This window comes from Penicillium psychrofluorescens (assembly GCF_964197705.1).
Source record: "Penicillium psychrofluorescens genome assembly, chromosome: 4".
Taxonomy (NCBI): Eukaryota; Fungi; Ascomycota; class Eurotiomycetes; order Eurotiales; family Aspergillaceae; genus Penicillium; species Penicillium psychrofluorescens.
The window spans coordinates 2,507,501-2,528,591 of NC_133442.1; the positions used below are offsets into that span (position 1 = coordinate 2,507,501).

Consider the following 21,091-nt stretch of genomic DNA (forward strand, 5'->3'; position numbering starts at 1 on the left):
ACTCGAGGGAGGCGGGGGAACACCAATGGGGGAAAGGAAAGATCGAGGGAAAGGTGCAGGGAAGACGCAGAAGAAGAGAGAAAAGCGTCGCGGGAAGTCGCCCGAACCTTTTCCTGATCGGGCGACACCACTAAGTATACGGCTAGACAGAGCACATCTACACAGCACCCAAATCAACAATCGATGGTACATGACTGTTTGAATAATTCGTCCATCCGGGTATCATTATATGGCCAGCCCCATACACCATAAAGCAGAACGTCAAACATAAACACAGCAACTCCCTATAGGCATCAAGCACTATTTGCACCCGTTGTATCACCCTTGGAAATTGCGGAGGGTTTTCTGTATGAACCGACCACCAGTTAGACCTGTATCTTCGTGCGAAGAGTCAATCGCAAGCACTATACGCACCTCTGTAACCTTGCGCACCGAGTTGGCCGAGATGTTCTTCTCCCCGGACTTGCGCGACCGAATCGAGGCTTCGCGCATCAGTCTGCACGCTGGTTAACTGGATTGGATCGCTGGAACGGCCAGCACAGTCGCGAGAATACGGGTAAGGGAAAGGGAATGAGGACTCACTCTTGCATGAACAACATGTAGTCGAGAAAGATCTAGGGGACGACGCGAGTGAGAAGTGCGACAGTAGCAGAAGAAGAGAGGCGCAGCTTACCAGGATATCGGCATTCTTGCTCACATTGCGGTTGGAATGGGCCTTGACAATGCGCTTGACGGTGCCCCGAGGATACAATTTCTGAGTGGCCGCCATGTTGTCTGTTGTTGGGAGTTGGAGAGAGACAGACTCGGGTTTGTTTACGAAGGGTTATGTAAGCACTCTATTCAACGGGGCCAGCTATACAATTATTGAATCACATCTATCGGATCACCGCAATTTTCTCACCAATCGCCAGGCAGAGATAGCTGCTACCGATCCAAGAGCTATGCGCCAGGCCAGGAATACACAGATCGCCGCACGTAGTCGTTTGTAGTACCCGCGCAGCATGATGCCCACCGCGTAGGAGGTCCCGTCTGGCCGATCCGACGGCCCATAGTACCGTCCAACCCCAAGACCGCCGATGCCGACCTCGTTATGGTCGTGTTTGGGATTGAACTCTAGGGCGACGGGCAAAGCGGCTGTCTCACCGTCCAGCGCCGTCTCATTAGGGCGGGTGCCCAATCTCACCTGGAGCGCATTGCGCTTCCGCAGGTTATATGTTAAAATGCTCACAATCAAACGCAAATCAGGCGCCGTGAATGTGGGATACTTCCACAGCTGAACGGCCGTGTGAGGCGGGAGCATATCCAAGAAATCGGCCAAGATGCCGAGAGTCAAGCCCCAGAGCAAAAGGGGGCGGTTCGTGTCGCCCGAGTCGGCTTGGTTGCTCAAAGACCATGTTTTCAGGCGCTGAACAACCGATCCATCTGTATTTTCGTCGGGTACAAACCCTGGGATAGAGCTGCAGTGCACACTCTCTGAGGGAAGGAGTCGAATGGCAGAGAACTGCATCCAGCCCATCACCGAGCGGACCGCAAGGCGGGCCAGAAACCCCCCTTGTCGCGTAAACCGCTGCGACATATCCACATATTCCACGGTACGTAGTGATGGAGACAATAGGGCTCGAAGGGGGATCCAATGGGTCGAAGCTACCTCGGTAGGTTGTAAGCGAAGCGTGGGAGAATCGCTTCGAGTCGTGAGAAAAACAAACGGACAGAGAACCATCAGTCTGGAAAGTATTAGCCACACATGTTGACACCGCAGATAAATCAGACCTACGGTACAGAACCCCAACTGGTAGTCACCACCCGCTCAGGCAGATTGCCCACACTGATGCAGTCCTCCGTTGTCAGATCCAACCCAATTTCCTCCGCGGCCTCCCTAACTGCCGCATCGCAGTCACTCGCATCCTCCGGATCTCGTTTCCCACCGGGCAAGGCAACATGACCCGTCCACCGATCCCCGACCCGCGAAGCGCGCTTTATGAACAGAACCTCGGGATCGCCATGCTGAACCCACGATTGCGCGAAGAAGTTTTCCAGTCGCTGGTCGACAGCCAGAGAAGGGTCTTGTGTGGGAGTCGCTGTCGAGCTGGGCCAGTGGTCAAAGGTCGGCCGTACTCGGAGGATCAAGGCGACGGAAGCGCGCTTCGCGCAACCCGGTGGATTTGGAACATGAGGATATGGCCGGCGATGAAGGTCCTTCAGCACGCCATGGAGGGATTGGGACAGTACCATGTCAGGGTGAGCAGAGTCCATCTATACAAAATCGCCGTTATACATCTCTCGATCGAATGGATGGACGACTGCAGTAACCGCGGCGGATGGACCGAGGTAGATGTTTGTCGTGTTTGCAACGGAACCGGGCCGAGTTGGGTTGTTGGTATCCTTGGTGGGCCATCCTTTATCCGGCGAGCTCGACTCGAGTGTGATTGGCTGCAGTCCCGCTGTCGCAAGGACCAAGCATTGGCGCACGTTGCAGCGGAAACACGTGACCCCCACTCTGGGAGAAATTGGCCGACGAGTTTATTTCTTTTCACCGGGTCATTCGTCTTCTCGACCGTGTGAGACACTGTCTGGGGCTCTGTCTCGACTATTCAAACATCCCTATAGCTGCAGCCCACTCCCTTTCTACATCTTCCCTCTCTCCTTCACCTGGCAGGGTGTACGACGTAACTGCGGGGAACCTGCACGAGCTAGCACTTCACTGCTGAGCAACGATGCGGTTCGGGAAAACACTACGCAACGCGGTGTACCCTCCCTGGAAAGGGAGGTACATTGACTACACCAAGCTCAAGACGCTCTTGCGGGAGCATGATGTCACCAATGAGGACGCCAGTGACTCGGAGGAAAGCCAGTGGACGGAGCAGGACGAGGAGAAGTTCGTCCAGGAATTGATCAATGTGCAGCTGGATAAGGTCAATGCCTTTCAATCCGAGACGTCGAAGCAGCTCCGGGAACGCACCTCCGCCTGCGAGCTCAAGCTGCGACCGTTGGCTCCCGACGCGGAACAAGAGGGCCTCGACGAGCAAAAGAAGAGGACCATTGCCTCGGAGGTTCTGCATGATCTGGACGGGATCACACAAGAAGTCAACGAGCTGGAGAAGTACAGTCGCATCAATTTCACCGGCTTTCTCAAAGCGGCCAAGAAGCATGACCGCAAGCGCGGGGCTCGGTACCGCGTGAAGCCCTTGCTTCAGGTGCGTCTGTCGCAACTGCCATTCAACTCGGAAGACTACTCGCCGCTTCTGCACCGACTGTCGGTGATGTACTCCTTTGTGCGGGAGACCCTGAGCCAGGCCCCCGTCCAGCGGGATCTTGCGGACCGTGTCTTCGGCCAGGACTCCTACTCGTCCTACAAATTCTGGGTTCACGAAGACAACATCTTGGAGGTGAAGACATTCATTCTCCGTCGACTTCCTGTCCTAATCTACAACCCCGGGACGTCCAAAGATCTGGACACCCTTGCGGAGGACCCAACCATCACCTCGCTTTACTTCGACAATCCTCATTTCGACCTCTACAAACAAAAGGTCGATCGTGCGCCCGAAGCAGGGTCTCTGCGATTACGCTGGACTGGTCAGCTAAAAGACAAGCCTACCATTTTCCTGGAGAAGAAGACCGTCACCGACGACGATGGCAGCCGGGAGGTGAAGGTGCAGCTGAAAGAAAAACATGTTAAGGAGTTCCTGGAAGGCGAATACCGACTTGACAAGAAGGTTCATCGGATGGAGGACATGGGAAATGGCGAGTCAGCCCAGGCCGAGGCCTTGAAGAGCAACGTGGAGGAGCTTCAGTCGTTCATCAAGGAAAATGATCTGCAGCCTATGCTCCGGGCCAACTACACACGCACCGCGTTCCAGATTCCAGGAGACGATCGAATTCGCATTTCTCTGGATACCGGCCTGGCCTTGATCCGCGAGGATTCGCTCGACAGTGAGCGTCCATGCCGTGATCCAGCCGACTGGCACCGTGCCGATCTGGACGACGCCAGCATGAGCTACCCGTTCAGTACCATCAGGACTGGAGAAATTGTTCGCTTCCCCCATGCTTTGCTCGAGATCAAACTGCGCGGCAAAGCTCACAACGCCGAGTGGATAAACGACTTGATGGTTTCCCACTTGGTCAAGGATGCCCCGCGCTTCTCCAAGTTTGTGCATGGTGTCGCCCAACTGTTTGAAGATCATGTCAACAGCTTTCCATTTTGGCTGGGCGAGTTGGAAAATGACATCCATCGCGATCCCGAGACTGCATTCCACGAGGAACAAGAACGACTGGCCAGGAGAGCTGAAGATGATATGGCAGTTGGGAGTTTCCTGGGGACAGGTAGCCCCGCTAGTCGTCCGCTAATAGGATCTCCTTTCCAGCGATACGCAGACGGAGGGTCACCTTCGACGGTGAGGAGGCCATCGAGGCCCGCTGATCCCAGAACACTGCCGTCACGCCCCTCGATTCCTGAGCTTCGACTTCGAGAACCCGAAGAACCTGCGAAACCGGCTGAAGATCCCGGAAAGCTCTCTCGTTTTACCTCGATGCTGCCGTCATTTGGTGGTACACGCCATGCGGGACGGGAAGCTGTCGCTCTTCCACCCGGCGTTCGCCACCCCGGCACCTGGATCAAGGACTCAGGACCCGTGCGTGTGGAAACCAAGGTCTGGCTTGCCAACCAGCGAACATTCATCAAATGGCTGCACATCAGTATCCTTCTGTCGAGTCTGTCATTAGGCCTCTACAATGCTGCCGGCAAGCACAACAAGGTAGCCCAAGCATTGGCCGTGGTGTACACCTTCTTTGCACTTTTCGCCGCGGCCTGGGGCTGGTTCATGTATGTGAAGCGTGCGCGGCTCATCAGCCAGCGGAGCGGCAAGGATCTGGATAACATGTTTGGGCCGATCGTGGTGTGCATTGGCTTGGCTGTGGCTTTGGTCCTGAACTTTGTCTTCAAGGTAAGTTCGGTTTGAATTGTTCCAAGTGGTATAGCTAACTCCTGAGGGTAGTACTCGTCGATGCTGGAGCAAAATCGGGGACATCGTCCGCCGCTTGGAGGTCCCGTTCACTCCAACTCGTCGAATCTGTTTGATGGCGATTCGAGTGCCTTGCGAAGGCTACTCTTCAACCAGGCCGAGCAGCAGATCCTCCAATAATCTGTGCGGTCTTTGTACTTCTAACTTGGTCAACAGATTGTGGGAATTGTTGCACATTCCAAAATCTTTGGCTCTCGAACATACAAACTTTCCTATTTATCTCTCAATGAGGTCTGGACATCGTACTAGTTGTGTGATATATTGTACCGTGAGACATATTGGTCCGATAAGTGGTGTTTCTAGATCGCGAATGAAATGAGAGTTGCATTTCCTCGTCATAGAGACTCATTCGTTTCTAGTAGTGTACATGGATTCACATATTCTACACATTCATACCTCTCTAGCTCTTACTTATTCCAACGCACCACTCTATTTAAGCGTAGTTGAGCCATGTCCCTATTTCGGCGCTGACAAATCCGTTGTTAATCCAAACGAGACGGGGCAAAAGTACATCTCTCATCCCTAAATCCCTCAATCTCCCTTCCAGCACCATCGCAGACATCAAAAATGACAAACTTCAACATCCAAATCATCTCCGACACCGTGTGTCCCGTAAGCTTGTTTCCTCCCTCTATATCAAGATCCCAGGGACATACATCCCCACCTCCGGCACAATGACATCAGCACTATGCAAGATGGATAATTAATGAAATGCAGTGGTGCTATGTCGGCTACCGACGCCTCTCGCGCGCCATAACAGCCCACAAAACCAGCTATCCAGCTGATACGTTCAGTCTCACCTGGCGGGCATTCTACCTCAACCCGGCCTCGCCGGGGTTTCCGGGCGTGGATAAGCAAGAGGTGTACAAGCTGAAGTTCGGTGCGTCCCGCGCAGAAATGCTGCACCAGCGCCTAGCTTCTGTGGGCGAGGCAGATGGCATCTCGTTTAAATTTGGCGGGAAGACGGGCGCGACGAGGGACTCGCATCGCCTGCTGTGGTATGCGCATCAGCAGGAACAACAGCAAGAGAAAACCGCTGCGCCTACGACCGGTGCTCCCGGCGGATTGCAGACTCGCGTCGTGGAGAATCTTTTCCGGGCTTATTTTGAGGAGGAGTTGAATATTACGGATCCCGCAGTGCTGCTTGATGCTGCTGTGAAGGCGGGATTGGGTCGGGATGAGGTGGAGGAGGTGCTTAGGGAGGATGTTGGTGGGCAGGAGGTTGATCGGGAGGCGAAGAGTGCGTCCCAGCAGCTTGTTAGTGGAGTGCCGTATTTCTCGATCCAGGGGAAGTATACCATTGAGGGCGCGGATGAGCCGGAGAGCTTTTTGGAGGCGTTTGAGCGAGTCAAGCAGGATGAATAGTTAGTTACGTCGTCACGTTTACTTATTTCAGAATCTACTTGTTGCAGATTAAAAACGGTTCATATCCATTGCGAGTAATAATGATCATAGAAGCAAAATCACAGAGCAAGCAAGGCCCGCCGTCATTCGATCTGCTCAATGTACGTGGTTGGTGGAGCATGGTTGGGTGAACGCCAAAGAATCATGCAAAGACAGCGAGCATCATCAGGTGGGGAAAGCAAAAACAAAAACAAAAATGAACGCCCCTTATGCACCACGCATCCACGAAAGAAGTAGCGAAAAAGATTCAGCATGGTAATACACAACAATTGTAGATGGGGGCAGAGATACAATCCCCACGAACACCGGGGAGAAAGAACGAAGCAATCGCCAAAGAGTCATAGCATGTCGTCAGGTGTGACACTCTGTCCAACTACGAGGCCGGACGAGCGCTGACCTGGTGCATTTCGTAGTCCGGAAGGTAGTCGAACCAGTCGCTGTCAGGGTTGTAGCGGTATGCCTTGAACTCCACTCCGTACGGCTTGGGCTCCAGCATGTAGACCATACCCAAGGGGACGTCGAGGTCCGCAACCTCTTCCCGCTTCAGGCCACGGAAGTATGCCAGGAGCACGCGGCAGATCGATCGATGGCTAACCAAAAGGACATGGTCGGTGGTGCGCTCGATCTCGACGATCACCGTACGCAGCCGATTGATGATGTCCAGGTATCCCTCGCCACCAGGTCCGGGGTACCGGTAATAGAGCTTGTCCCGTTTGCGATGCGCATATTCCTCCGGATACTGATGTCGAATCTCGTCGTATGTCATGCCCTCCATCCTTCCGGCGTGAATGTCATCCAGCATTCTCATCTCCTTGATGTCATAGTCGTCTTCGTTGAAAAACTCCACCGTCTGAACAGAACGCTGCATCATGGACGACCACACACAGAAATTGCGCGGCCGGTCTCGCGGGATGTAGGACGGGTTGGGCGGAGTGCTGTCGCCAGGTCGCGGAGGGAAATGTTTCAGCAGATTCTTCTGTTGTTGGTACATCTCCCACTGGCTCCGTTGATGGTCAATGAAGCGACTCAAAGCCTTGCCGTACCGCCGACCATTGCCGCTAAGATCGGCATCCCCACCAATACGACCCGCCTCGTCGTCCGTACTCTCGCCATGCCGTGTGATCCAAATCTGACGAGGAGAGAGGTTGAAGTTCAGCAGGTAATAAACGACCTGTGAGGAAAGGAAGCCATGGGTCTGGTGGGAAACGATCTTGCGGCCGACATCAATCATCTGGATATAGGCCATATCGTGCTGCTCCTCGTATTCACCCAGAGGAACATAGGAGTTTTCGTAGAGAGCCACCCGCTTTTTGAAATCCTCCAATGCCTGGGACGGATCCTTGCCCTTGTAGTCCGGTCCGGAGAGCTTCAGGCGCATGTTGGCCTCCAGCAGGCCTTCGTCCACACATCTGCTTTCTAGGAACAGGATGCCCAGTTCAGGACCCGCAAGTGCGCGAATGTGATCAACGATGGCCTTACGGCGCTCCATGGTGCTGTTGGTCGCATCCAGGATGCCAACGCTGCCGCCCTGCTCCAGAATGTACTCGAGCAGCTCATCGAGAGTGTCCAGCGCGACCTGCTCTCTCAGCTTCACGGCACGCTCGTTCTGTGGGTCAAAAAAGCTGGCGGACTGATCCATGTATTGGTCCATGGGTTCCGGAGACGATTCCTTCACAGCCTTGTCATTCGGCATGACGATGCTTCCATGCTCAGAAATAGAACCGGGCTCTTTGTCATTGACAAGGATCTTGGTTGGAACCACGGGAGGCGGCAGCGTCGCTTCATTCTCGGGCAGCGGGGGGTCCGAGTTCACACTGACGCTCAAGCGCCGCACGGAGTCGACCAGGTCCTTGTGGATGGCATTGGGGCTCTTGTCTATGTCAATGTTCAGCCTGGCAGGCGAGGGAGACTTGCCGGCCGCAACACGGCGGCGCTCCCCAACGTTGAAGATTTCGGTGTCATGCTGAAGCCAGTTCAGGTACCGGGCCAGCTTCTTGGTGATGTAGCTTTTGCCTCGGGCCGGCAAACCGACCATGACAATGACCAGTTTCGAACCGACATCGCGCTGAGCAATCCGGCCATCGGGAGAGACCTTGGATTTGGTCAGGCCGGGGATATCAAGAGTGGTCGCTCGCACGCGACTGGGAGTGCCAGGCTGAGTCCGGCCCAATCTGCCAACAGAAACAAGTTAGATCAAGCTAGGGTCTGGAGCACAAGTAGTCACACGAGGCAGAAAGTGGCTTGGGGATCTACCTCGGGCGGACAAGGCAAGACCTTGCTTGACCCGAGGCCCAGCCCAGTACCCTGTCGATCCACACAGCCCCTGATAGGCTCAGAGGAAATGACAGAGTCTATAAAAGCGACGGTCTGGAACAAATAATAAATGATTGAACAGGACTTACATCTGTGGAGACGGCGGTGCGGTAGAAACCGGAGTGTCACTCAGGGCGGTTCCGACTCCGCCCTTGGTCGCAAGCTGTGTTTTGTGGACATCGGAAGGCAAGTCATTCCCTAGCGCTCGCCCGACAACAGTCTTGGTTGGAGGCATCAGTGTTGTTCTATCCTTTCCCGAGCTAGGCCCATTGGAGCTGGCATCGTAGGGTCGCTGGTTATTATTACTCCTCTGGTCAGGATCAGAGGTGGTCGACGTCATGGCCGACCGCGCGATGCTGGAATGCTGCGCCATTCCCCAGCAGGGGTGTGATTGGTTTAAGAATCAGAGTGTTTGAAGCAAAAGAAGGAGATGGATGAGAGACAGAATCAAGGGGTGATGATCCAGACAAAGGAGGACAGTCTTTCCTGCTCAAAGACAAAGGGGAGGTGGGAGCAAAACGAGGAAAAGTCGTGGGAGTGCGGATGACTCAACCACCCACCTCAATGAAAGGGTGACAACAACTCGGGTTTAGTAGTGAATAATAACCCTTGGTTGCGAGTAGTATTGAAGAGTAGGAGATCTTGAACCCCTATTCACAGATGAAGTCACCAATTCGCACTCCTCTAGGTGAAGTTGAGGGGGAGGGAAAAAAAAAAAAAAAAAAAAGAAAGCTATGCTCGAGACCGGTATGGTAGGCAATAAAGAAAGCATTGCATGATAGTTATTATATACCCTGTCTAAGACCACTAGGTCTTGCACATCCCATCAAATTGCATCCATCTACAGCTAAGAATGTGTGCGTGTCTAGCATGGATGGCCAAGAGCAGACAGAGAAAGCCAAAGAGAATATCTCAACAATATCCAGCAAGCTTCCAGGTTGCTCCCCGTCTGGGCAAAGAGTGAGATATCAATGCCAATACTATGTGCATTGGACCAGGCCATGATCCGGGCTGGTCCGGGCCCAGGTGCTGGGTCTCACGGGTGGAAAAGCAATTGTTGGGATGCCTTGTGCGATGGGTATTCCATGGCGTACTCGGCAGCTTCTGTACTGATCTCGGCTCGGCTGCAGGTTTCCGCTAGCTCAACATAACCTTGGAGAGAGGTAGACCACAACAGTGCTGTCGCACGTCTCGCACTGGAACTTGAGATGGCCAATGATTGAGATCATTCATATGTCATCTATTGCTCCATTGCCTGCTAAGAGCCGAAGGAGCAGTCGCAAGCTTCACACTCGATGCTAGAGTGATCCCGGGCATTAACATGGTGGTCTTCGGCCCATGGAATTTTCCATGATCCACGCCATTTAGCCGTAAAGCAGAAGATGAGCATTTTCTGCTCTCCGAGGCATCAACTTCCCGGGCCCGTAAGTGGCCAAAGGACGTGTGAGGGTCGTTATGGCCACAGCAGCATCTCGTTGATCGACTGAGTCAATGACTCCAAGAGTACATCGTATTGCAAGTGCCACGAAGATCAACATCACTTCCCCAAGTTGACCGTCAGGCCAATCAAACACACATATGCAGCGATACTGAGGGCGGTTAAAACCAACACGGCATTGCCACTGGTCCGGAATTTATGGCGATGAATCCCATCGTCGCCCAGCTCAGAGAAAAACTGCCGGTTTCCTTGCGAGCGACGGAAGAGGCCGATGATCAGGACGCCCGTGCCGTAGATGGCGAACAAGGCACCGATGCTGTAGAACTCGGCCGTGAAGATTTTGAGAACGACGAGGGCAAAAGAAAATTGAGAGAGGGCTGTGCGGACGTAGGCGCCTTCAAAGGTGCGCTGAGCGGCGCGCACTTCGACCATCTCGTCCGAGGTCAGCACTGCCGACCGGGCGCGGTGCATTCGAAGGTGATAGCGGTCTGCCGCACGTCGCTGGAGGATGTTAGATTCGGCGACACAGAAAGATAGGAGACCTCCTACCTCGAACATGGCTGCGGTTTAGTTGTTGATGTGGGTTGAATTATTAGGGTGTTGTTGTCGAGGTGGAAGAAGTCGGGGAGGGAAAAGGGCCAGGGCTCACGTGGACGAACGGGTGTTGCACCACGAGTGAATTGATCATTCCTCTTCCATCACCTGCTCAATACTCTTCATTCTCATCCTCCTCCGATTTCTAGATACTTTGGTTCTCAATAATAGTTCGTGTTATCTGCAACTACACCCGACATGATATCTCCACCAATGACACCCGACCCTCATCCCGGCTATCGAACTTGCCTAACCCGGCGTTTCAGTCGCCGCCCTTCCCCACACCCCCATTCCCCAATGATGTCGGACAAGAGGCCGACAAACTTCGGTCTAATCTCGACCGAGTTTTCCAACTCTTCTCTTTTCTCAACCCTCCGTGTCAGCAGTCGTAAGAATCGGCTGTCTCTGCGCCCTTGTCCCGGATTGTTCTCAGTGTTTCGCAGTGGGTGACAATGCCGAAAGTATTCGATGCGGCCGAAGGTACCGTTCCCACCGGTGGACTGGAGTAGATCTCGTTTGAGTTTTCTCTGACTCAACCCCATAGTCGCCAAACATAATACCCCCGAAAGTTGCTGGGTGATTCTCTATGGCAAGGTCTACGACGTACGATGTCCTCCTTCAATACATACGGTTTTCTCAGAGCGAAACTGACCCAGACACTAGGTGACCGACTTCATTGACAGCCATCCCGGGGGCAAGAAGGTTATCTTGAAGCTAGCAGGCAAAGATGCCACCGAAGAATATGACCCGATTCATCCTCCCGGCATCCTGGAAGATGAGCTCAAACCGGAGCAGTGTATAGGCACTGTGAACCCGGCTACAGTGCCCAAGAACGAAGCGCCAGTCGCGCCGCAGAAGCCCACCCGAGGACCGCCACCAATGGAGCAACTTCTCAATCTGGACGAGATTGAAAAGGTGGCCACCGAGCAGATCAACAAACGAGCGTGGGCATATTACTTCTCCGCAGCCGACGACAAGATCAGCAAGGAGTTCAACCGCGAAGTATACCGATCCATCATTCTGCGGCCAAGGGTCTTCGTTGACTGTGCCCGATGCGACTTGGACACTACGGTCTTGGGGCACAAGTTGGGACTTCCCATCTATGTGTCTCCCGCGGCTATGGCCCGTTTGGGCCACCCTGCAGGCGAGGCAGGCATTGCAGAAGCATGCCGCAGCTTTGGGGCCTTGCAAATAATATCAAACAACGCATCCATGACCCCAGAACAAATTGTCAAGGATGCGGCTCCGGATCAAGTCTTTGGTTGGCAAATCTATGTCAATATGGATCACAAGAAGAGTGAGGTAATGCTGGCACGCATCAACAAGCTCAAAGCGATTAAGTTCATTGTTCTCACCCTCGATGCTCCCGTTCCCGGAAAACGAGAAGACGACGAACGAAGCGGTTTTGAATTGGCGCCACCGACTCCCACGACGACACAGGACACGGAAGATGTTTCTAAAACAACCGGTGGAGTCGGTCAGCAGCTGTTCGCTGGCACCGATCCATCTCTGACGTGGAAGGATACTCTGCCATGGCTTGCCAAGCACACCGATCGGCCTATTGTCCTGAAGGGTCTGCAGACGCACGAGGACGCATACATTGCATCTCTTCATACTCCCCAGGTCAAGGGTATCATCCTTTCCAACCATGGCGGACGGGCCATGGACACGGCCCCGCCAGCCGTTCATACTCTGCTGGAAATCCGGAAATACTGCCCGGAAGTTTTCGACAAACTTGAAGTCTACGTGGACGGAGGCATTCGGCGCGGCACAGATGTGATCAAGGCTCTCTGCCTGGGTGCCAAAGCTGTGGGCATTGGACGGCCTGCTCTCTGGGGCCTCGGAGCAGGGGGAGTAAACGGTGTGCGTCGGACTTTGCAGAGTACGTAGGACCTTTGGCTGTTTTAGATGCACTGTACTGACTCTTTTCGATAGTTCTGGCCGATGAAAGCAAGACCGCTATGCGGCTGCTCGGGGTGGAGAGTGTGGATAAACTCGGACCCCAGCACGTATGTACTCGAGATATAAATGATCTAACAAGAAATATACTAACTGCTACAGATCAATACCCGCATCACTGAGCAGCAGATCTACGACGGACCTTCGGGCCTTGAGCCCTTGCGAAGTGTCTTCCGGGCGAGGCTTTAGATGGTAGACGAAACGTAGACAGTCAGTGCCGAGTGTGTATAAGCCCTGCATTTCTTATGACAATAGCATGCCACATATTATTGTTATTATTCTTGTCCACTGGAAAGATGCCTTCTTCGTTTGCGTTCCAAAGGATTATAATCAATTGTGAAACTATGCGCGGAAAAAGAACTCGAAAGCCAAGCCTAAACCTAAATTCAGGTACACATACAGCAGATTTCAATTCAATGCAATCGTATCTACTGAGACAGCAATACTCAATAAATGTATCGAAATCTGAGGTTTTCCCGATCTGTTAGATCTTCGAATCCTTCGAAATTCGTCTCTTCCTGTAGGTCCGTCCCCTCTGCTCCGGAGAGCTGGTCTTTTTGGGTATTTTGTCTTTTGAGGTAAAACCGCAAAAATAAGAGTGTGCACACCAAAAGAGTGTAGCAAGCGATATGAATACTGAAAGCTGTGAAGTACCGAGGTGCGTCTTTCTCCAAGAATATTTGCGGACCTGTTTCGCGGGAAGTATTAGTCTAGGCATCAAACATTTGGAGGGAAAAAAGCTATGATTGTCATGGGGACGGAGGCCTTACCAATTGCATTACCGACAGCCCACGAAATGAAATTGGCAGCGATAACAGTTGACTTTTTTGTCTGACCCGCGATATTTCGGGAAATCATAGATAGCGCAAGAGTCTGTGCTGCCCAGAAGGAGAGTGTGATATAATAACTGATGAGCAGACCAACTTTTGTTGCAAGCGTAGTGTTCTGAACTGTCATGAGAACAATGGTACCGACAAAAGATCTGTAAATAAAATTAACTTTTCAGAATTGAACCACGACTTCCCAGACAACCACGTACGGAATGCAATAAGCTGTCATGATGATAAGATTCTGGCCAGTTTTTTTAACAAGCCACGTGGAGGTAAGCAAGACGGTCACAATATAAGCGCCCAGAACCATTGACAATAGTTGCGTTTGTAACAGGGTAAAGTTGAAACCCTCAATGATGATGTTGGCAAAAGTACCAAGACCGCTGGTAGGCAATGTGGTGAAAAGTTGGATAAGACAATGGCACCAGAGCTGGGGGTCTCGGAGTGCCTCGACGACTTGATATTTGCGAAATGTCTTATTCTGGATGCCTGTGCGATTCTCTCGCAACCGCTCAACCATTAGCCTTTTATCCTCCTCAGAGAAGCACTTGGCCTCCATTGGAGAATCCGGCATATAGAAGATGACAAAAATTCCAAACAGGACCGAAAAGCACCCGTAGGTAATGAATATGGCTTGCCATGATTTGATAACTTTGTCGGTTCCAATCAAACTAAACAGATATCCAAGAAGGCCTCCAATCATTTGCTGAAATCCGTTCATCATGTACCTGGAGCATCATTGGAATTAGTGACTGTAGTGGCGGATATCTCCAATTTGCATACCAAAAGGTAACGGTCTCTACCTGTTCAGACCGCTTGTACCACATGCCGGACAGACGAACAAAAGTTGGCTGAGCACATGCCTCAAAGATTCCAAGTAAGATTCGAACAGTCAGGAGGCTTCTGAAGTTTGTAGCGGTTGCATGAAGCGCAAGAATAGATCCCCAAATAATGATATTGAGACCTAGATATTTCGCAAGTGGTACGCGTTGAATAATCCAGTTTGTGGGATATTCAACAACAAGGATAGATATATAAACACTTGTTGACAGCCATGCGTACTAAAAGGTTGTTAGCATGTCTCGGACAAAAGCCTTATGGGTAGCCAAAGTGTACCTGACTATTATCAATTTTGAGATCAGTGAGCAAGCCCATAATTGATGTAAATGAAAGCGATCCTTTGTCGAGGGCTTGCACGAGATATGTGAAGACCATGATCACAAGAACTCGGCGGTCTATCATGTGGCGCAGTCGACGGCTTGTTTGGTCGTCAACCTCGACCCTTCCCATCGCGGCATACTTTTGTACTGCATCATCCACGCGATCTCCAACTTGTGCCGATTTGAGATCTTCGATATCTGTGGTATTTATTTGCTCGATGTGAGCAGAGTCAATTGCCGCAGTATCTTGGACAGCGGAGCTGGTTTTGGGGGACATCTTCATGTAATTTGAGAATGAGGAAGTTTGGAAACAGACGAGTAGTGGTGTTGGTGTTGTAACAGCTTGTCTTGGATGTTTATCAACATATCTAAATAATAGCATAAACGGGCTAATAGTTCGGCTATCCTACTCGAGCTCTAATCCGCATTTGTTAAACCCCGCATTTTGCTCCACCTCCAGACTCGCCCGTCAAGCTTGAGCTTTCTGCCAAGACGGGGAAATATTTGACCTAAAAGAGAGCACGTATGTACAAATTTGTCCAGCCGAGGAAAGGATCTGTGACTCAGGCGCCGTCGGTATAACTTTGCCCGAGGCCATTCCGTCCATTTAGACCATATCAGTCCAGGGTACACAAGACTTGCACTTCGAGCTGATTCGTTAAAGAAGCAAGTTCTAAGAAAGACAACATTCGCAATTTTTATCTCTGTTTCATTCTACTCTTTCTCGTCAAGACGCGCCAGCATCCGCCATGTCCGCAGACGCAAAACAAGAAACCAACCTCCCTGGAGCATTGGACATTCATGAATCCATCCGGAGCCTCATAAACAATTTGGTCAATATCAAGGACGAAACGGGAAAATTTCTGCTTCATCTCTCCGATGGTCGAGTCATTGATACCAAGTCATGGGCCGGCTGGGAATGGACCCACGGCATCGGACTCTATGGCATCTGGAAGTACTATGAACTTACTGGTGACCACTCGCTGTTGAAAATCATAGAAGACTGGTTTGCTGCCCGTTTTGCGGAAGGAGGTACCACCAAGAACATCAACACCATGGCGGTGTTCTTGACGCTGGCCTATGTGTATGAGAAGACTGGTAATCCAATCTACCTACCGTGGCTAGATACATGGGCCGAGTGGGCTTTTCATGACCTGCCTCGGACGTGCTACGGTGGAATGCAGCACAAAACATACGCTATGGAGCACAAACAGCAACTTTGGGACGACACTCTTATGATGACAGTTCTACCGCTGGTCAAAATTGGCAAACTGCTCGGGCGCGAACATTATATCATTGAGGCCAAAAAGCAGCTCTTGATCCACATCAAGTATCTCTGTGAAACACGAAGTGGTCTCTTTTACCATGGGTGGACTTTTGAGGATGGTGGTCACAATTTCGCCGGTGCGCTCTGGGCAAGGGGAAACAGCTGGGTTACAATCGTGATTCCTGAAATCATTGAGCTCATGGAGCTTGCCCCGACTGATCCGCTTCGCGGGTACCTGGAGGATACGCTTGATGCTCAATGCAGTTCTTTACAGCGACTGCAAGAGTCTACTGGGTACTGGAGAACCCTGTTGGACCAAAAGGATGATGGCTCTTATGTTGAGGCATCGGCAACTGCAGGCTTTGCATCTGGGATTTTGAAAGCAGTTAGAAAGAGATATATTGGAGGACAATATCGAGCAATGGCCGAAAAAGCGATATCCGCTGTTCTTGCCTCGATTGATGAGAACGGGGAGCTGCAGAACACGAGCTTTGGAACTGGCATGGGTGACACTTTAGATCATTATCGAAAGATTGCTGTGACATCCATGCCTTATGGTCAAGCCATGGCGATGATGGCGCTGGGGGAGTTTTTGCGAACGTACATTTGAGATAGATGCGGAAGGATATTGGGTGTATGTATATTCTTTTATATAAATTCGTGGAATGGCCTTCGCTGTCAATGTCTTTTTGGATGATGTTCCTATTAATATATTAACTGGTCTAATCATATTCTCAAATAAGTCGTGTGCCTATACATCCATAGTAGGATGGTGATAGATATTATTCAGGTTTTACTCATACAAATTTGTATGAAGACATCGAATCTATCGACGTAGGCTCAGTTAACACGGTAGCATTTCTTGAATAGGTTCAAAGCAGAACAGATTTCCCAAAAAAAAATTTCTACTCCCATCCCCTGTATCTACAATAAGTGGCAATTTTGATGCTAACGTGAACGGTGTTGGCAACCTTACGACCGGAGACAGAAATTCCCTCAACTCCGTCTGGCCGCGCAGATACACGACCTCATCTTTTAGCCGTTCATTCAGGTCTTCGCTACTTTTACATCACTCGGATACAGTTTCTCCGGCTTGATTGAGCTCCTTACAACTATGTGCTAATTGCTTTCATTGAATGGAGAAAGCAAAAGAAAACGCTTTTGGCCCCCATGCATATTCCAAAGAGCCATCACTCTTTTCGCTACTGGTTGGAATAATTTTTACGATTTCCACGAATAATGACTGGGCTTGCCGATCCGCTGAATTCACAACGGAGCCCCATCGCTTGTCGCCTACGCCTCCCAATCACGCCGTAAAGAATGTCCTAGCGGTCCTAGATAATATCGCTATGAGATAGAGCCGTCTGCATCGGGATAGCTTTACCCGAGCTCTTTCCCGAACCTCGTGATACCTTTTACCCCAGGAATGACTTTTTAGCACGCGGGGTAGAAGCCGAATATCGCGACCAAAATCAACGTTTCAAGAGACTTTTTGAAAAAAGAAAAGAAGGATATCGAAATCATACTAGATTTACAGTAAGCATAAACCTCGTAGGAAAGACGTGATTCGCCTTGAAACAATGATCTAATCAAGAATTAGATGGATGAAAACCCCGGGGTTTCAGTTTGCCCACCGACGTTTGACAGTCACCCAGATGGATTTGGAATCGACAATCCCAAGCCCCAAATTTCTTGGAGATTCTTTTGTTCAGATTCCAGCTCCCAAAGCTGGAAACAACAGGCCTATGAGATTGAGATCAGTCGCAATGGCTCCACCGAGTCCTATCGAATGGAATCAACCAACTCCGTTCGGGTTCCATGGCCTGGCGTACCCCTGATATCTCGCGAAAGAGCTTTTGTGAGGGTGAGATCATTTGGGGTGACTATCCATAATGAAAAAGAGACGCCTACGGCCTGGTCTCAATGGGCAGCCGTGGAGACAAGCTTGCTCGATGGCACAGATTGGCGTGCACAACTGGTGATTGGCCCGGTGCCGACGACGGCTGATGAGCCAATTCGGCCAATTTTACTCCGTCGGTCTTTCCAAACGCCAACAGGGGGGACAAAGGTCAGCAGAGCACGCTTGTATGTGACTGCCCAAGGCGTGTACAATGCCTACTTAAACGGTGCTCGGGTTGGCGATCATATCATGGCACCCGGCTTCACGACTTATAGATTTCGGTTCTCCTACCAAATTTTCGATGTAACGGATCTTATCCGAGCCGGTCAGCAGAATACCATTGCCGCCGAGGTTGGTGAGGGTTGGTATGCATCAAGCCTCTGGAGGGAAGGCAGACAAATCTATGGCAAAGATCTGGGTCTGATTGCCCAGTTGGAAATCAGCTTCGAAGAAGATATTCCTCCGTTGATCATTACCAGCGACGCCAACTGGGAGTGGAGTGTCGGGCCAATGCTATCCAGTGAAATATACGACGGGGAGGTGTACGATATGAATCAAGAGCGAAGTGGTTGGAATAATGGCTCAAATCAGATATCAGAGCCCAACGAGTGGTCGAAGGTCACCGCTCTACCTCTTCCTACGGCATTGTTGTCTTCGACCAAAGGCCCTCCGATACGTCAAATCCAAGAAGTATCACCACAGAAGATATTCAGGTCACCAAACGGAAAGCTTCTGATTGACTTTGGTCAAAATTTGGTTGGAAAACTGCGCGTAAATTCGTTACAAAAGCCTTCTGGTCATCAAGTGTCATTCCAGCATGCGGAAGTGCTCGACAAAGGCGAATTGGGAACAAGACCTCTACGAGCGGCCAAATGCACCGATACAATCATTTTTTCAGGGCAGAAGATACAGAATTGGTCACCCACCTTTACATTTCACGGCTTTCGATATGTCCAAGTTGATGGGTGGACACCAGAAGATGAAGAGTCTCCATTAGAGGCCTCCAGTCTCACCGCTGTCGTTCTGCACAGTGACATGAAACGCACTGGTTGGTTCGAATGTTCGGATAATCTTGTGAATAGGCTTCATGAGAACGCTTTGTGGAGTATGAAGGGAAATTTTGTTTCAATCCCGACCGATTGCCCTCAACGAGACGAGCGCCTCGGTTGGACAGGCGATATTCAAGTGTTCTGTCCTTCAGCGAATTTCCTTTACGACACCAATGGAATGCTGGCGGATTGGCTCGTGGATCTGGCTCTTGAGCAAAGTGATGACCATGGTGTCCCGCCCATGATTGTGCCAAACGTTCAATTCAAAAAGGTGGCACGCCCTCCTCAGGCAGTATGGGGCGATGCATCCATCCTAGTTCCATGGGCTTTATATCGATCTTTCGGCGATAGGCAAGTTCTGGAGAGGCAATATCAAAGCATGAAATCATGGCTAGATCAAGGATGCGCTCGGGGACCCGACGGGCTATGGAGTGAGTCCCTATGGCAACATGGTGACTGGTTAGATCCATCGGCACCACCAGATGATCCAGGAAACGGCCAGACAGATGGTGTCTTCGTTGCAGATGCGTACCTGGTATATGTGACCCATATTATTGGCCAGATCGCCACAATATTACATCACTCAGAAGACGCCAAATCCTACCAACAGGACTTTGCGCGACTCAAGCGCATGTTTCAGGAAAAGTACGTCACTCCGAAAGGTCGGATCATTTGCGACACACAGACTTCACTCGCCTTGGCTCTAGTGTTCTCACTCCTAGAAACAAAGGAGCAGATAAAAGAGGCTGGCGAACGTCTGGTGAGAAAGGTACGATTTGCCAAGTTTCGTGTCTCAACAGGCTTTGCTGGTACTCCCATCGTTACCCATGCACTGAGCATGACGGGTTGGCATCAGCATGCATACCGCATGCTACTTGAAACCAAGTGTCCATCATGGCTTTATCCTGTCACCATGGGGGGCACAACCATGTGGGAAAGATGGGACAGCATGCTCTCTGATGGGTCAATTAACCCTGGCAAGATGACCAGCTTCAACCATTATGCACTGGGCTCTGTTGTAAACTGGTTGCATGAAAAAGTTGGCGGAATCAGTATTTTAGAGCCTGGATGGCGAATTTTCAAAGTCCAACCCATCCCGGGGGGAACCATCACCAGCGCAAATGTTCGTTACGAAAGTCCGTATGGACTTATTGAATGTTCCTGGGCTTTGGGATCTGACGGAAAGTCATTCCAAATGACACTCAACATTCCACCAAACTCATCGGCTTGGGTTGTTCTGCCAGACCAGGAACAGGATCAATCACAGAGCGAGGATGAGCCCGGGACGCTTTATGGTTCGGGACAGCACCAGTTCAGCTGCACATTCGCTAGTCTTCCCTGGCCTCCTTTGCCTCTGGAAACTCTATTCAAGCCCCCGGCATCAAAAAATGGTACATGAGTGATGAGAACTTACTGACAGAAGCAATGATTCCTGGCAAGACACGCGATCTTCGTGTTTTAATTTATCTTTTCGCTGACAGGGCACTTGGTTTGTATTGGCTGGTCTTTTTCTCTCATCCACGGACTCCCAATACCAATCCCGAGCATATTTTGTAGATCATTCCGACCCTACCAATGCAATTGAGGAATAGAATAGACAGGCCAATGGAAATTAAAACAAGCGAAAATGCCACATGAAGAATTTATGCGAGTTACTGTTCCAAGTGGATATAAGGCAGCCAATCACGAACAAGTTTCGCCAAACTGCCGCAACCCTAATCCCGCCCACGTCCCACTGTGGTACCGGCCCAAAAAAAATCAGACTGGATCGGCCATTTAAGATGAGCAAAAAGAACTGACCAGACTGGGGCTCGATCCCAGGACCTTATCGGTGTTAACGATACGTGATAACCAACTACACCATCCGGCCAAGTGTATATTACTTGCTGTAACATAATCAATATCATTATATTTTAAATACCGCAAGAACCCAATCTACTCCAAAGTACCTTTATACAGCCTCCCTATTGAAGACATACAGTCCACTAATAAATTTTTGAGTGGTGGAGCTCCTATTTGCGAACAGAATAACTTACGTAGGTCACTGTACTCCCAGATCACCGCCGTGTGTTCCCATGAACCATCACCCCTCCCGCGAAACAGTTTCAGACATTCGATATTTCCCTTTACTGATGGGGGTTTTACCTATGCCTATATCC

General features: G+C 50.9%; 9 protein-coding genes and 1 non-coding gene across 10 annotated transcripts; 5 read left to right on the forward strand and 5 right to left on the reverse strand.

The window, feature by feature from the left end:
- Positions 1-318: 318 nt before the first annotated feature.
- On the reverse strand, positions 319-769 carry PFLUO_LOCUS6580 (uncharacterized protein; the record flags this gene model as incomplete). Its single annotated transcript, XM_073784138.1, has 3 exons — positions 319-496; positions 583-614; positions 674-769. The coding sequence occupies 3 exons, from the start codon at positions 767-769 to the stop codon at positions 319-321; spliced, it is 306 nt and encodes a 101-aa protein (XP_073640623.1).
- Positions 770-883: 114 nt separating this feature from the next.
- PFLUO_LOCUS6581 (uncharacterized protein) lies at positions 884-2,232 on the reverse strand (the record flags this gene model as incomplete). The annotated part of the gene is made up of 2 exons (XM_073784139.1): positions 884-1,724; positions 1,775-2,232. 2 exons carry the CDS (start codon positions 2,230-2,232, stop codon positions 884-886), a joined length of 1,299 nt encoding a protein of 432 aa, XP_073640624.1.
- Positions 2,233-2,714: 482 nt separating this feature from the next.
- Positions 2,715-5,138, forward strand: PFLUO_LOCUS6582 (Phosphate metabolism transcription protein; the record flags this gene model as incomplete). Its single annotated transcript, XM_073784140.1, has 2 exons — positions 2,715-4,940; positions 4,992-5,138. The coding sequence occupies 2 exons, from the start codon at positions 2,715-2,717 to the stop codon at positions 5,136-5,138; spliced, it is 2,373 nt and encodes a 790-aa protein (XP_073640625.1).
- A 447-nt stretch (positions 5,139-5,585) lies between these two features.
- On the forward strand, positions 5,586-6,383 carry PFLUO_LOCUS6583 (uncharacterized protein; the record flags this gene model as incomplete). Its single annotated transcript, XM_073784141.1, has 2 exons — positions 5,586-5,630; positions 5,736-6,383. 2 exons carry the CDS (start codon positions 5,586-5,588, stop codon positions 6,381-6,383), a joined length of 693 nt encoding a protein of 230 aa, XP_073640626.1.
- Positions 6,384-6,795: 412 nt separating this feature from the next.
- On the reverse strand, positions 6,796-9,075 carry PFLUO_LOCUS6584 (6-phosphofructo-2-kinase; the record flags this gene model as incomplete). The annotated part of the gene is made up of 2 exons (XM_073784142.1): positions 6,796-8,593; positions 8,825-9,075. 2 exons carry the CDS (start codon positions 9,073-9,075, stop codon positions 6,796-6,798), a joined length of 2,049 nt encoding a protein of 682 aa, XP_073640627.1.
- Positions 9,076-10,272: 1,197 nt separating this feature from the next.
- Positions 10,273-10,731, reverse strand: PFLUO_LOCUS6585 (uncharacterized protein; the record flags this gene model as incomplete). Its single annotated transcript, XM_073784143.1, has 1 exon — positions 10,273-10,731. The coding sequence occupies one exon, from the start codon at positions 10,729-10,731 to the stop codon at positions 10,273-10,275; it is 459 nt and encodes a 152-aa protein (XP_073640628.1).
- Positions 10,732-11,219: 488 nt separating this feature from the next.
- PFLUO_LOCUS6586 (uncharacterized protein) lies at positions 11,220-12,915 on the forward strand (the record flags this gene model as incomplete). The annotated part of the gene is made up of 5 exons (XM_073784145.1): positions 11,220-11,247; positions 11,312-11,370; positions 11,431-12,649; positions 12,703-12,776; positions 12,829-12,915. 5 exons carry the CDS (start codon positions 11,220-11,222, stop codon positions 12,913-12,915), a joined length of 1,467 nt encoding a protein of 488 aa, XP_073640629.1.
- A 2,550-nt stretch (positions 12,916-15,465) lies between these two features.
- On the forward strand, positions 15,466-16,593 carry PFLUO_LOCUS6587 (uncharacterized protein; the record flags this gene model as incomplete). Its single annotated transcript, XM_073784146.1, has 1 exon — positions 15,466-16,593. The coding sequence occupies one exon, from the start codon at positions 15,466-15,468 to the stop codon at positions 16,591-16,593; it is 1,128 nt and encodes a 375-aa protein (XP_073640630.1).
- Positions 16,594-18,132: 1,539 nt separating this feature from the next.
- Positions 18,133-20,331, forward strand: PFLUO_LOCUS6588 (uncharacterized protein; the record flags this gene model as incomplete). Its single annotated transcript, XM_073784147.1, has 1 exon — positions 18,133-20,331. One exon carries the CDS (start codon positions 18,133-18,135, stop codon positions 20,329-20,331), a length of 2,199 nt encoding a protein of 732 aa, XP_073640631.1.
- A 397-nt stretch (positions 20,332-20,728) lies between these two features.
- PFLUO_LOCUS6589 lies at positions 20,729-20,802 on the reverse strand. Its single transcript has one exon. It is a non-coding gene; the product is annotated as a tRNA-Val (tRNA).
- Positions 20,803-21,091: the final 289 nt, after the last annotated feature.